This window comes from Styela clava, chromosome 12 (genome assembly GCF_964204865.1).
Source record: "Styela clava chromosome 12, kaStyClav1.hap1.2, whole genome shotgun sequence".
Classification (NCBI taxonomy): domain Eukaryota; kingdom Metazoa; phylum Chordata; class Ascidiacea; order Stolidobranchia; family Styelidae; genus Styela; species Styela clava.
This window is the reverse complement of record NC_135261.1, coordinates 7254069-7270505: the sequence shown is the minus strand read 5'-3', so window position 1 is coordinate 7270505 and position 16437 is coordinate 7254069. Positions and strand designations below refer to the sequence as shown.

The following is a 16437-nucleotide window of genomic DNA, read 5'->3' as shown; positions in this document are numbered from 1 at the left end:
CACTATTGCGCTACATTCAATGGACGTAAGAAGCATCATGACTAAGGCTATATATTTGCACGAAAATACTATGTAGCATAAAACAGATGTTACGTAAAGGGCGCTCCAGAAGTATGTGTACCAATATGGAGGTAACTAATTTTGCTTGTCTATTTTACATCAAGTTGCGAAAAGGGACTGAAACCTATGTGTGGGGGTATATTCACTTTGCTATCACAGTCAGTCCCGAACTCGTAATAGAAATAAAATAAGGAAATTCGGAATAAAATTATGGTCTAATCCTAACCCTACACATACTACGGGAGTACCAGGTAAACAAACAAAAGTCAGATCTGGTAGAATGTCAGAGTCAGTACACTCGACTTGCAACACCAGGAAATAAACCAAACTGACAGTGCATAAGTATAAAAAAAATCGATCAATTTACTTGCTTATATTCGTAACTGCGATATCTTCCCAAGTCAAAATCCTTCTGCAAGAATATAATGATAGGCATGCTACAACTAAAACGTACATTGATACCAATATTTAATTCTTATTATAAAATAAAGAAAACAAACGTTCTAGAATGCCACTTAATTTTGCGAGATTTTCAAAAGTAACGCTGGTAAAAATGCTGAACTGAACTATAGTTGATATTAACTAGTTTTAACAGCTCTATGTTTTGTAATGAGGGATATAAACAACAGTCAGTTCGACTCATTCATTAATACTGCTGCTCTTCACAGCAGGCAGCAAAATGGAGTGTATCCAAATCAAATAAATTCAACGAATAGGTTGTATATAGCAAATGGATTGTGACCAATTTTACGTAGAAGTGAATTATAAAATAGTAAGGCTGAGAGCAAAAAACTATCTGACTTCGTGCCGTTGAGAAAGTCAGAATTAGAATTGCTCACCATCATCGTCTAGAATGGTTAATTGATGAGCCAATTTTTGTGTCGTGTAATACCAAGTTCCACTATACTCCCGAGGAGGCCTTCTCAAATTTATACATCGCCAAATTTGGTTAGAAAGGTTGTTAATTGAATATTCGTACTTTAAGTTCAGATCGATATAATATAGTGGAATGCGAAAGCGTCTTTTCAGTTTTTTATCTATTTTAATAATTCAAATAATATTTGTTTAGACTTACTATGTTTTATGCAGTACTTAGTATATATTCAGCGCGTTATGTGCTTTTTTATTAGTAAATTAAGTAGGGTGACGTCAACTCGAAAACTTGTGGTATCACTTTGAATTTGTGGCATTGTTAACACGCCGCAATATGAACAACCAGCAGAAATTACGGCGGGACACAGCTCCTGGTTCGGCCATGATGGCTATGGTCGTAAAAATGGCTCAACAGGCAGAGCTTCCACGAGAGGTATGTGAATTTGAAATTAATTTAAGTATGATAGTCGGTACATGCCTGGTAATCTGGTATGGCCTTTTCCATGTATTCAGTGACATCGTTATTGGTGTTACATGTCATGCAATTGATTAGGTGTCATTGTCTTCGTGTGAGTCATGTACAGTGTTTACATGTGTTAATGTAACTAAGCAAGGAGTTTCCCATAGCCAATTGGAAATGTATGATGTTCAAGCGTAAAAGTTGAAGGACCTTGCTACAGCTGTTCATTTTATTATCATCCATGCTGATCTCAGCAGGTCCACTTACATGGTATCATCTTTCACTGAGGGTCCAAGTCAATTTTAGTTATTTACAATATTGTCGAATATTTTTTCATTTGGGTTCGTTCTACCAGAATCTAAAGTAGCTTTTTCAAACTATGAACTTGAATAGTAATTCATGCGGCTACAATTACCCCATTTCACTTGACAAATTTGTTTACTTTGGAACAAATTCATGAAATTAACATTTCTATGAGTGTAAAGCTACGAGACTGAGATCACAATCTTCCAATGAATGCAACTGGATACAGAATTTTTTTTCAAGGTGAAAAATTTTCTTGGCGATTAGTAATACAGTGAGTAATTGACAACGTTAAAATGGAACCAAAATACGTGAGACTTGTAATCTATTGATTTTCACCTAAACACTCAGGAATAGAAGATAAAATAAAAACTTGAATCTGATGCCTTATTTTGCAATAAAATGTTGGTGATTACTCTTGCATATTTACATAATACCTGTCGCTTATGCTCTGACGTCTGACCGACGCTAAGTTCCCATGACAGCATTTACGTATATATCGGTATACGGTAATGTATTTTTAACGGTCAGCATGGATCCTTCACATTGAGAAAATATATTAATTCCCATTTAATAACAGCGCTTTGGTGGTTGCTCATTACACTTCTAATAAATTGTTTTTGAGTTTGTTTGTTTAAACTTTAAATACCTTCAGAGAATTCAAACAAGAAGTTTGACAAGCGATAACAGGATTTTCCCTTCTCTTACTCGTGTTATCCGCACAGAACAGACATGATGAATTGTAAATCATTGAATAAATATATAAATTCAAAAGAAATCCTAAACAATATACCAAACCGTTTTTTTCTGGCATATATGCTTGATATTGATTACGTAAAGGAAAATTGATATAAAATGTCAATCTAATACGTTATAGTTAATACAAGCACGATATGAATTGTGTGATATTCTCGCTTTCACGTTTTTGATACTTACTTATATACTCTGATAAATAGAATATGTTTGCATATTTGTCAACACTACTTCGTGATCGGTATTTCTCATATGTTTAAAGTTATAGTTGTTAGTGCGGTTTTAGTCTCATGAATATGATATAGCAGAGTGTCGGTGAATTTAAATATGAAGATTGGTTAAATTTGTCATATGTCTAAACTAGTGTTCGTTGGGCTAGCTATGTTATCATGACAGGTTGGAGATGTCGGAGCTAAGGCCCCTGGTCAAATCCACGTTCTCGAGTGTATTAACTTGAGTAACCTTGTCGGAAAACAAATATTCCGCTTCTTCCAACATAATTCGGTAATTATATTTGTAGACAGTTCAGAATTATTACAGTCGGTACTCAGTAGCAATATTGTTCACAATGACAGGAATGGGCGAATAGATTCGACTTAACTTTAGTTGATGAATACCAATCAGCGTTCCTCATTTAATTAACGTCTAACAACGTGTTCATAATAATGAAGACAAATACAAAGTTTACCACAACTTTCCTGCATTATAGAGTGACTTCATTAAGTGCAAATATCTTACCTAGCAGTTTTCAAATTGTGAAATACTGTTTTACACTGAACACGAACAGAGTATTTCTAAGTATTAGTGCTCTTTGAAATGTCAGTTTAATTTGTCGTCTGTAAGCGGGAACTAAAATTCAAATGCAATTATTCATGTCATAGGCGCTAAAATAAGTTTAACCATCTGAATATATACCATTTTCCTTTACCGCATTTTAACTTTTTACTCATAAAATATTAATATGTATACGTCGGTACACACTATATTTTGGAAAATATATATAAGATTTGCATACCCTCGATAAAATCAATGTTGGGCCGAAATGCGAGCGCAATTTATAAATTGATTACTATCACAATTATTACACCAGACAATGGATTGTTAATATTAATTCACAGACAGACTCTGATCTGTTTTTCTATTATGCTTTAAATTTCAACGTGCTTTGTTTCCAGTTATGTAAAACAGTAATTAGTAAATTTATGCAGCTATATTGTTCAAAGCATGAACAGTTACAAAAAGTCTTCAATGGTTTTGAATTTTATTATTAAAATTGGGAATAAAAACATCAGTTTTGTATCAATGTGGGAAAATGTAATTCGTCGATAAAAACAGATGCAAATTTTTAGTCCTAGGTTAGATAGCAAGTTAAGAATAAGGGATAAACATGTTATCAATCTTCCGAATTCATTTACTTATCAATACCACATTTCAGCTATCTTGTGATAGACTTAGCAAGAGTATGGTGTCCCTGACGATTATAGTTCGAACCTTCATTCCCCAATGATTTGGGGGTTTTCGGAGTCCTTTTAGCATCCTCAATCAAGTCGAAAATGAACATATTGTTCGTGTTTAGTTGAGTCAAATAATTTGATCTTCGAATCCTAGTGGCGAGTTGGCGGATGAAAATTTGATATCGGAAAGATTCTGATCCTTTGAAAAATTACATAATTGTTGTGGATCCTTGTTTGCGGCGAAATATAGAACACGACAAAATGCGATCGGTGTACTGAATGGTCGTCGATTGGAATTGCGCTCAAACTGTTAATACTGTTGAATTATTTATTTTAAAACAACAAACTTAGTTTAATAAGCCTACGGCATAACAGAATTAAATTAGAATGTGGTTACAACAATCACCCAATTTGTTAACTACGAAACCAGACTTGATTTGCATCGATTATAAATCATGAGCTTCTCATGCTAAAGAGAATTCCTACAGATTTACAATATCTTAATAATTTAATTTAGAGGAGGAACTATTCTATCAGTCATTTCGATTAGTGTACAATATTGGGGGCTCCCGAAGTATGCGAACCAAGATGGCGGACATCGGAACGTAACATGGGTAACAGGTTAGGGTCAGGCGATAATTTTTTTCCAATTTTTCTTATTTTAGTCCTATTATCAGTTCGAACACTAGCCAAGAGCCTCCCGTAGTATTTATACCTAACATTATGGCCTAACCCTAACCTAGTACACATATTACATTCCGATGTCCGCCATCTTGGTTCGCATACTTCGGGAGCCCCCAATATTTATTTGTGAAGCAGAGTTATCAATTGTTTTGTAAAAAATTTCGTAAATCATGATTTCGCTTCACACAGCCTTTATTCTATACAATTGCAGGTGACCCTAAAACAGTTAAGTACATTTCCGATGTATTTGCGTTCTCTGCTATACAATAACTTCAATATGTGATCTCATCGGTTGTGTGATCTCTGTGATTTTAGTTAGGTTGAGAAACTGAATTCTGTGGTAATGTGTAACCAGAGTTGCTGTCACCTTGGTATGTGACTGAGATCACATTAGGCAAGTGATATCACATTAGGCAAGTGGCGACAAATTATCTTTATTGTAAATTTTTGTCGTCAATCTCATATATTGACTGCCTATATATTTAAGCAGTAGGTGTTTTGAATTTAGGCGTAAGATCATACTGATATTTGTTAGATGACGGTCTTTTAATTTGCCTTTTTTTAATGTCAACGTTTAATATCTAAATGTACATTTGAATAATGGTATGATATTTAACTTCGCAATATTTTAAAATGTCAAGATCGGCTATTTTGCTCAAGTATTACGTATTCGTTCGAGTAGTGAGAATGAGCCTAAAATAGTCGGTCGTTTGGTATTTGGTGCTACAACATTGGTGAACCAGAATTACATTTTGAGCAAACGTTTTTTTGCTAATCCCAAACGCAAGACCATGAAGGTGAACATAAATAAGCCTTGTTCTATAATGTTGTTTGAAAAATTGGGTTATGAAATGTTGCTTATTTTAAGTTCATCAATAAAGATATCGACAACGCTGCAACATTCGTCTAATTAATTTTTGTCGAAATGTTGTTGACTAATTTTAAAATAATTGAGTTTGTGCGATGTAAAGCTTCTAAATTCTTTGATGTACGCGTTTTTTGTAATTCCTATATAAAAAAGCTGCCTTTTAACGTTTAGCCAGGCTGTCGGAACGAATTTTTCATGGCGCAATAGTATTAATTTAATCGAATGATTTGTTAACTAATCCGTATTCAGGAAGAAAATTAGGTTTGCATCGATTGAGTAAACACCAATTGTCCATTTGTGTCAAAAGAGAAAATGATTCCAACTGCTATCTATTCAAATGTCATGCTTAGTTTGACAATTAAAAAAATTGTTATGCAATGATATCCCAAATGAGCAATTCTGCTTCATATTAAGTTTAAATTTGTTGACATGTATATGGCATCATAGACAAATAGAACTCTAAATTGCGGGAACTGCAAGTATATATCACTTTTCTGTAATTAATTTTTTCTAGCGTTATCTGAATCATTTGTTACCTTCAAGGTGACAACCATAAGTTTCTTAATCACTTTCATTAAATTTATACAACACTTAAGCAATTGAAATTCTGTTTGCGTATGCTTGTACCCAAACGTTATGTAAGACGCTTTTCGCAGAAGTTATGTTCTCTCTAGATTAGAATACATTCCGTTCTGTTAGCTGCGTTCTGTTTTGTGGTTCCTGTGTATTTAAAATTAGAAGCGGTCCGATCAATTTTAAGTCTTTGGTGAGGGATAAGTGTTTTCCCAAGCCTATATTTTCTTGTTTGTTGTTTCCATAACAATAACCAATCATCCATTCATAAGGGTACAATGACCTAACAATTGCAATATGTGGAGTCTCACAGACAATTATTTTGCTCAGACAGATATTCAAGCATGGTTGCAATTTGAAAACATTGACCCGTTTCGCGGTTTTTGTGTGCTATTCGTCAGTTTTCTGTTGATTTTCCGAAAATTAGTTGTAAAGCAAATATGTTAATTGTCATTATGTCTTCCCAGGAGCCTTAGTTTAGTTCGAATAATCAAAAATTTGTCCCGAAAATGCTGCGATATAGACTAGGCCAGGGGTGGGCAACCTTTTCCGGCTCGCGTGCCAAAATCGACTGAATTTAATGACAAAATTCTTTCGCGCGCCGACCAAAATTGTTGAGAGCTCACTCAGTTGTGACGTGATAATATATTTCTTTGAAGCCATATGTCATGAATGAACAAAAAGAATTTAAATAAATAACGGATTGTTAACAAACGACAATGATTAAACGGACGCAGAGTTTCAACAGATAATTCAGAGTTTTGAAACTTTTTATCTGAAGAAAAATGAATTCGTTTCTGAAGCCTCGCTCGGGTGCCGAATAAATGGGCTCGCGTGCCAAGTTCGGCATGCGTGCCAGGGGTTGCCCACCCATGGACTAGGCTAAAATTAAATTGTAATTAAAATGTAATGATTTTAGATGTAAACCGGTTTGTAAGAACCAGCTCTCCAAAACACTCTCGCAACAAGTATTAAAAATTTTACTATAGGGAAGTATAGAGATAATTAGTTTGATGTCAAAGGTCGGGGAAACATCCATAGTCGTAGAATAGCAATAAGTATGCACAAGGCTGTATATTTCTACTTGCGATGTTAACGAGGCATTGTAACTCTCACCCATCTGGAGCTAACTTGGTGATAGCGCAGTACCATGCTTTAATTAAAAAATTTCAAATCCAGCCTTTTCCAATGCATTGTTACTAAATTATTCTAGGTATTAATATTATTCAAAGGGTATGAATAAGCATTTTATAGGTTATTTTCATAATTGTTACGTCATATTCATCGGGCTCATGCGGAAATTTGGTTATGGTTCAGTAGTTCTCAACTTTGGTTTAATTCTCGATTGCAAGTTTCCAATATTAACTTGATTTTGTGATTAGTTACAACATAGGGTGTCTGCAAATCGAAACAAAAAATACGCTCTGATTAAACATGATCCAAAGATGATTTAAATAAAATTAAAACCATTTATCTACTATTCAAGTCCGATCGTGGTAAGTTAAAATCCGGGTAACCACAAATGCATGGTATACAATAGCTCGTTCAGGTTCATCAAATTCGTAAATACATTAGTAAAAAAGATAAAATTAACATACCTTTTCAAGTCATTTATGTTTTAATTCAAATTTTCAAATAGTGTCACTTGTTACGTTAATGAGCCAGTATTATTGCACGATTAGCCAAGCCACTATAACCAAAAATAGTGATGTATATGACATTTTTCATGAGATTATTTACTGAAAAAGGAAAGGTAATTTACAAGTTTATAGCAGTACGTCGACAAAGTAAAACAAGTGTTGCAACGAATCAGAAAACAACAACGGAATGAGGTGATAGAGCACGAAAATCGTTTTCTATCGTTTTCTTCTGAGCGGATTTTCGTTTAAATCAGAATGTTTAAAACTTGGTTGCCTGGTTTTAGCAGAGCTTTGAAGTAGGGTATCTGAAAAGTTCAGTTCAAAGATATTCAAAATGAGTACGGTTAAAAAAATCATGTTGATAAATTGATAGGATAAAATTTATGAAGTTTTGTGTAACATTTTCCCTTTTTGCTGAGAAATCCTTATTAAATAAAAATTTTACGCGTATTTTATTATAGTCATACGCGTTACCGCTGCAAAACAGTGAACGTACAATACAACTCTAGAATTCGAACTGTGGGTTTGGACATACCTCCAGACCTCACGGTTAAATCAATTATTCTGCAAGGATTAAGTGTAAGATTTGTCCAGCCGTTCACTAGTTAGGCCACGAACAAGCATGATGCATATCGAGATAATACAAATAAAAAGATAACTGCCGATGCTCATAAAAATAATGTTGTATCCCTGCTTCCGCGTTATTTGTTCACGTAAAAATGTATTTTCAACTTGCTACACTTTGAAGACAATTTGGTTTCGATTAATTAAACTATTGCAAAGGGATCTCGAATGTTTCATTGGGATTCCGCATCACCAAAAAGGTTGAAAACCACTGCTACACAACTTGGGTTCTGTTATTGGAGTCACCCCATGTATTGTATTACCTTGGTTAAACGAAGTCATTATTCTGAAGAAATGTGCACGTTGCAGTCAACAATCATTTCTTGATAATGTTTTTCATCGCTATGTGTTTCCGCACGACTGACATTGCTGAGTAATTGAAGGACACTTCTTTCACTTATGCGATGTTGTTTGCTTCATCATAGATGCCAGATTTTTAACGTTGTGATTCTGGTTTAGTAAGATTGATTATTTTCACGAATGGTGTAGAATAATAAGTAAATTACTTAGGGACAGATTTAACTCAATCAATTTACTGAGTATCGTAGAAGAGACAGTTAAAATATGAAATTGAAAAGGAAGTCGAAGAAAATAACACCAGTAATAAATTTGAAGAATCGCGACGCGAAAAAAAAGTGGTTAACGTGAGCATGTCTAAAACTTCCAACCCGATGTAGTCTGAGGTTGAATTGTTACTATTGTTGATCATCTTCGACGGCGCGTGACTTCTGTTTAACAAAGTTGATTTATTAGAGAGAATATAAAAACAAAATTGAATTCAAAACCAAGATTGAGTTAGATACAAAACTCTGACACTGACGCGTCGCAATTCAGATTTTCCAGAAAACAGAAATAGATTAGGTAGCAGTAGAATAATTTGATAAAAATCCTTCGAGAATAAATATGTTTTAACCGGGAGAAGATGTTTACAACATCTTGAGTTGAATTTGATTGAAAATTTTGTTGGTAAAAGAATTTTACCATTCGTTTTTAAATGTTCTGCCAAGAATGGGTAATTTTCTAGAGGGCAATTACTTTATAAATCTTTGCATATACTCCGGCTGCCTGGGATCCGTTTTTCGACGCCACAAATAGCATCGATTTGTGAACCTCCTGACAAACGTTAAGCTTGCTTGCCTGGTGGGAGCCGATCCAATTGAAGCCAGCCTGATGTGAATCGTGCCCGTATACTTGTGAACTGCTCACTTGTATTACAACCAGTTTCAAAATGGCAGTTAGATACTTTAGTATTCCTCTTAATGTTTGTTTTATGCTTCAATAAAGTAATGACTTATTGTATCTGACGAAAGAGCCTATTTTAAGACCATTGTTTTGATATTTTTCCGGTTTCCCCTCGTCAGAAAAATCTTATTTATAAAGAGTATTTTAAAGATCCAACTATTCTTTTATTCGCAGTCTCCAACATTCACAAGATTACCAAATTTTCGTCACACCGGTCCACCGGGACCGCCATCTCCAAATGCTTACAATACGCAAAGCCTCAATTTACCGTCTTCAAGTGGAACGCAACGTAGATCATCATTTGGATTAGGAAGTTTGTTTTCGACTCCGTTAGCAAGAAGAAAGAATAATTCTTCACCACTGAGTGTAGATTCTGGTATGTTATTTTTGTTATAATTTTGTTTATAAACAGCAGACTTGGAATAGCTTCGAAATAGCAATTTCACACACAAACCACAAATCTCTAACTGTTGATAACAAAACCACCTCGTCAACCATCAGGTCATCATGCACCCAAGGTGAAGCGAAGTTTGCGTTTTTCGACATAAAATCAGATACTTTCTTGCTTTGTTGTAAGTGGGCTCATGTGTTACAAATTTAACTCAGTCCGCCCAAAATTTAAATTTAAAAACAGATCGGGAAGACCAAATGCTAAAATCGCCTATTTATTAGAATAGTGTTTGCTATTTAAAAAAGCGATCGCTATTTACCAAATTAACATTTTGAAATATTGTTCCGTTACTGGCCATTTCAGTCCAGGTTTTCTGTTATAAATCTTTTTCATCTATCGTATTTTCCGCAAATTATATTTAATTTATTTTAAACCACGTCACATCGCCATTTTCTGTCAAACGATAGATCTTTTCTGTTGGTAAAGCACGTTTAAAACGGCATATCATTCATCAAATAATTTCTGATCTTTTTCGTTATCGAGGCTTAACTTAGCGCTTCGATGCTTATTTTTAGACTAATGGTTTCCATTGACATTTCTACAAAGTGACATATTGGTTTCACAAACACTTTCTGTGCAATGTAATATGATTTTCGTATAATGCGAAAATATAAAAGGGCTCATTCTAAAATCATTTGTAATATGAATATGATTAATACAAGAGAGCGATGCTCAAATATATGGACACGAAGACCAAAACAAATCCTTTTCATTAGCGGCATTAGCCTACCTCCAGCTTATCAAGAAAACTCCCGTCTTTGAGTGCTTTACCTTCCGTATTAACTTACTGTACCTAGGCTACAGTGCGTTACCGGTATCAAATAACCTCCGACTTTCACGAGTTCGCCAATTCAAGCAAACGACAGCCTTCACACTGTAAAAACGTGTTCTATTGAATAGAAATAAAACAGCGGAATTTTGGATGAAATATCAGATCTCATAGGATTCATAATAGAAAACTTGGGAACATATTGAAGCCATCTAGCGACAACAACCGGCGACATCTATTCATGACCGGAAATAATTATTCGTTATTATTGAACAAGATATAACTTATAATAACAGAGAATAAAGTTAATTGTTATAAAGTTATTATAAGTCTGTTATATATCTTGCTATTTCGTGAAAACAGAACATGCTATTTTTTTTAAATTTATATTAGTTTTTGCTTTAATTTTTTGTAGTACATTAGTGTAAAATTTTTTAATTTTTTTTTTCGTTATTGTATTTTCACAATGTTGCCCTTCGATGGGTTTGCATCACCCTTCAAAAGTCAAAACGCATGGTCACACCACCTTAACGGTTTACAGTATTTTACCACGAATTTGACACAATTACTTACAAATCGTGGATGAATGATTTTGGCTCCAATTTTCCGCTAACAACTAACAAAATTGCAACGGTAATTTGTGTTACGAAACGTTTGTGCAATCTCATTTTTATGTAATTTTCTAGCTTAAGAGAAGGATTGTGAAATAAAATGAATTTTTATTGGCAATATTCCATTACCGTTTCTTGGGTGTGCCGAATGCTTTAATATCAATATCACTCTTTGGAGGTCCAAGACCTTTTTTTGAAAAATAGGGCAAAACAATCTTTTACGATTCAAATTATACTTGAAACATGGTGCCTCGGATTATAGTTTCGATGGTATATCGCGTTTAAAATTCATATATGACGTCAGAATAGCCAAAATCGATTTTTTGTACAAAATTTTTATGGCGAATGATAACAAAATTATGACCTCTTTCTTGTTAGTTTATCATGTTTGTGCCGATATTGCGCCCGAGTTTAGTAACATGATAGTCGATGACACTATTCATGATACCAATACACGTAATATTCATTAAATATCAAACTTGTTTTAATTCTATTTAACAGTTCACCCCAGTCCGCTGAGTTCGAAGCGATTTCCAATCGATGCGGAAGACACTCCTTATCTGAGCGATGAGATACGACATCGCATTAAAGAACTAAGTGCTCGAACCAAACTCAAACAAAAAGGAGATCCAACCAGGAATACCAACAATTGTGCATCAAATAAGAACCAAGCAAGTACAAATAACGATCAAAGAACTAACGCAATTCCCGGAGGTACATCAGCAAACTCCAGTAGACAAAGTTCTAATCGAGACTACTCTACGAACGGCGTTTTGACAAGAACCCTAACAAAAATGACGTCTAACGACAGCAACGCCAATCGTCGCATGAACACGTAAGGATTATGTTTAATCTACTGTTTATGGGGCTGTGATATATGGTACTAACATGCTTGTTGTATAAATCTGATCGAAAGAAATTAAATATTTTTTTTAAAATACGTTGAAATTAAATGCCATTTTTGGTATTTAATAATCTTTTTCAAATTAAATGGAGTTTAAACTCTGCATGTCATCAGAATTTTCCGTTCAAAATAGATCTTTTGGTATTTTATTATCTAACCAAAAATCTTGTATTTTTTCTATGCACAATTGCAATTTCTCGCTTCTTGAGTCGTCGAATTGCGGAACAGCACGTATTGTGCGGGAAGTTATCTACTATTAAGTTACATACATAACTCTTGAATAGCATAGAAACCAAAATGGTCACATGATTTCCCTTATATTTTCCAGAATAATAACGAGCCTATTACAAGACACTTGGGATAACCTAGCTCATTTATATTTTTGTCTGTGTAGCTCGTTCGTCAGTTTGATGCCCAAATTGTAGTAATCGCTTTGAATATATTTTCAAAATATAAATAATTACTATAGTTCTCAATTTTTCTTCAAAATATAAGTTTCAAACGTTCAAGTCTTTGTTTTTTTAATACAGTTTTTATATTTCTTGTTCTTTTTTCAAACTTATTAATTAAAACAATAAAAAATCGAGTTTGAAATGTTTTTGAGGTTTTGCAAGTGATTTGTTACCTCACTTTTTGCGTAAAACTATTTGATTTTTACAATAAGACTTTTTACTGCTAAGAAAATGACTATATTTTACAGGTCCTTTGCCTATAATTTGACCAAGTAATAAAAGTTTAGTGTTAAATATTTCAAGTATCTCAAGTATTCTATAGATTTTCAGAAACAGGTTGGATTTCAGAAAAATGTGATTTAGTGATCGTACTTTCGTTCCCATTTTATTCTTCGTTTTCAATGATAATCGTTTGAAAATCATTCAAAATGAAATATTATTAAACAAAAATTTTCATTGTGCTCAAGTTTGAAGAGATAACTCATACAAAAAAGGGGTCTTCTGTAGAGACCCCCGCCACAACAAACATCCCCACTACCGCTCAAAGTAACAACAATTGCTAATTATCCAGTCAGGAGTTTGGTTAAAAAAATACAGACTTCTCTGAAAATTCGAACTTTCAAATTATACCGAGCCGTAACTCTACCTGGATAATCACTGATTTGTTTATTTTAAAATATGGCGGGGATGTTTTTCTCAAATTTCACATTTTTGTATCAGTGGCGGGAGCATAATGTCAAAGATCACGACAAAATATGAATATATTTTAACCTTTTATTCAACTTCCTACTCAGGCCACGAATCATAGGACAAACAAACAGAAGATTGCCAGGAGTTGGGAATAACTCGTGCAGTAATGACGAAAACCCTATTTTCGGTGTATCAAGTGTCACAATACCCCATATAGAGGAAGAAGGTATGTATAAATATGTATAAGAAACGTTCTATTCTGAATTTCCTTACGAGTTCGGATCGATTGAGCAATTACATTATGATATATATCTATTTTAAACTCGGAATTTCTCGGTGGAAAGGGTAGTTTTGACTATCCGTCATTTCAAACAAGACCGACTCGATACCTCTAGTATAATTCTCTATAAATTGATTGCTTTCCAGCTTTTTATTTGCATGTAATATTGTTAGGTTAATTTTTTTAATGCTTCTTTCTTAGATAATAGAGACGCACATAGGCAGTTTGGGTGAAATGGCTCTAGTTTTTGACTTTTAGTCTAGTAATTATTTAAAGTTAAAATAAATAGAAATTTTTAAATACACACTTCCACACATGTAGTTGGTCATATGCAAGCTTTCTCAAACAAGTACCGCGAGTATGTCGATACAGGAGACGAAATTAAGTTAGTCAGTAAAGGTGTGAACTATAATTTACAATAACGGATGCCAAATTTTTGTGAGTAACATATGTTTATATATATATATATATATCGCGACATATCCTACGTGCTGTATTCCAGGTATTTATGCAATAAAAACCGTTGGCATTTTCTCACACGCAACTTCTTTCTTAAATCTAAAATCATTGCGAAATTTATCTATTATTTGAAGATGGCATCTAAAAATTTTCCGTGGACGCATTAAAATTTCATTTGGGTCGTTTATTTTTCACGCACAAGTCGTCGTATCCCCTATGTGTATCCAAATTTTGTGGCCTGCACTGAATACTCGATTGAAAAATGACATCCGCCTTACATTATTCATGGCATGTGTTCATTATTCTTTTTGGTTTAAAAATGATACCCAACGTTATTTTATTGGATGCATGTCATGCATGGGTCAGATATAATTTATTGTATTAAATTAGACTGGTCTGAAAATAAAGAAATATATATGTGAATTGTAAAATAGTTTGACTGACCAGATATGAATTTCGGATAAACCATACATATATCTTAAAATAATTGGACCGCATTCCATCAAATAACCATTCCTGCCAGACACAGCGGTTGAATTTCAAAATTTATTCTCTTTAACCAAGATTTGAATCTATGCTGTTGGTAAAAACAAAAACAGTAACGTTGTCGACGTACTGTTAATAACATCAGCACACAATTGCTTCAGATTGACTCTTTTATGGAAAATTTGATTTCGTATTTGTTGTTGTTGTGAAATTTAAGTAACATTATCGACGCTCTTATAACTCTATCTTACAATGTTTTTTATCATTCTTCTATGCTTTTGTGCTGGCGAATCCGCATGTGCATAATGCTGGGATGCTGCCGCAAGAGTGACACAGCTATTCTCACTGATATAAGAATCTTACTACAGCAATACTTTGGTATCAGTCAAATAATCCCAACGTTTCCCTTTTTATCAACTATATGACAAAAATCTCATATGCAAACATCACAGAATAGTTGAATTTTGTTTTTCTGAAGAAGTCTGACTTTGGTCAGACGAAAATTTTTGTAATTCATTATATTCGATATTGTAAATTTTTGAATTTAATAATCATTTAGAACATTTTTATTTAAAATTGAGAGTTTCAAGCCGTCAGACAAGCAGATCAAAACATACAATACTTCAACTGGTAACAAACAACGCAGATAAAACAAGAACCTTTATATTTATGTCGTTTTACATATGATCAACTTAAAAAAAACATGGAAACATTTTTTGAGAATGGATTCGGAATAGTGAAATATTCGGTTTTGGCCATTCTTGACATTACAAACTATTTGTTTCAACGAATAGATTCGTCTCATTCAAAACGAGGCTTATATAAGCAACCACTGTCATGTGTAATGAACTACTAAATTTTTGATGAATTGGAATATTTTTCAATTTATCACACCCTTAGTGAGATGGTGATGTGAGATTTAAACCGGGCACTGGGAATATTATATCCAAATTGCTTTCTCTTCTTGAATTTTACTTTGCAATCAATTTCGATGATAAAATTTCAAATTACAGCAAAAAACATTATGTGTTTGTTTTTATGGAATAAAATCATCTACAAAAAATGGCAAACTTTGCAGAGAAAATAAATTATCCGAAATCTATATTTTATTCACGTTGGGCTGGGTGATTTCCGTAGACTAATAAAATACAAGATATTCCATGTTGTTGATAATTTCAAGTATGTTTTTTGTTCAAATTGGGTCCGGTCATGTGATGAGTCACGTGTTGAACAACGTATAGAAATATAAAAATTTAAGTGGTATTTTCTTATAAATCTGATTGTTGTGGATCATAGTTGTAATTTTGTAAACTTCATAGACCTATGACGCTTAACCAGTATTTGAAATATATGGTACAGTAGCAGTGCTTGCCGTACAAAAAATTGTAATCAAACACGTTTACTCCTAATCTACAAAATGGGTCTTGGGTTCAAACCCCGTGGACGCATCCACAATGCAACCTATAAGGTAGTAAGTCGTGTTGGTTATGTCAAACAAAAACAAAAAATCCTTTCACATAAAAAAAGCATTGGTCTCGTACATATTATGGAACGTTCTCGAGGCCCTGTTTGGGGCGAAACATAGTTACTTCCCAAAAGTTTCTGATTCCGTTGGGTAAACTTAAAAGCTTATTTTGAGTAAAATCTTTGTCTGATGAATTTGAACCTAAACCTTTTTTTGATCTGAAAACACGTCCTCGCAATTTTGCATTGAATAGCAATTCTTAAGGCGCTTGTATTATCACACTACACTTGTTCTTACAATAATGATACACCTGAGCGGTCATGTGGTTTAGTTTGA

The 16437-nt window shown here is 33.7% G+C and overlaps 1 protein-coding gene across 3 annotated transcripts in view; it reads left to right on the top strand.

Annotated features, from left to right (window-relative positions):
- Positions 1-1137: 1137 nt before the first annotated feature.
- The window catches only part of LOC120329457 (short transient receptor potential channel 4-like), a 50979-nt gene continuing 35679 nt past the window's right edge, over positions 1138-16437 (top strand). For 2 of the 3 annotated variants that reach the window (XM_039396096.2, XM_039396095.2), the window contains exons 1-4: positions 1139-1366; positions 9709-9910; positions 11867-12200; positions 13516-13637. In XM_039396096.2, coding sequence (XP_039252030.2) covers positions 1268-1366; positions 9709-9910; positions 11867-12200; positions 13516-13637 — 757 coding nt within the window. In that variant the 5' untranslated portion in view covers positions 1139-1267. Of the gene's footprint in view, positions 1367-9708; positions 9911-11866; positions 12201-13515; positions 13638-16437 lie in introns of all 3 variants that reach the window. The other variant, XM_039396097.2, reaches the window with a different exon arrangement.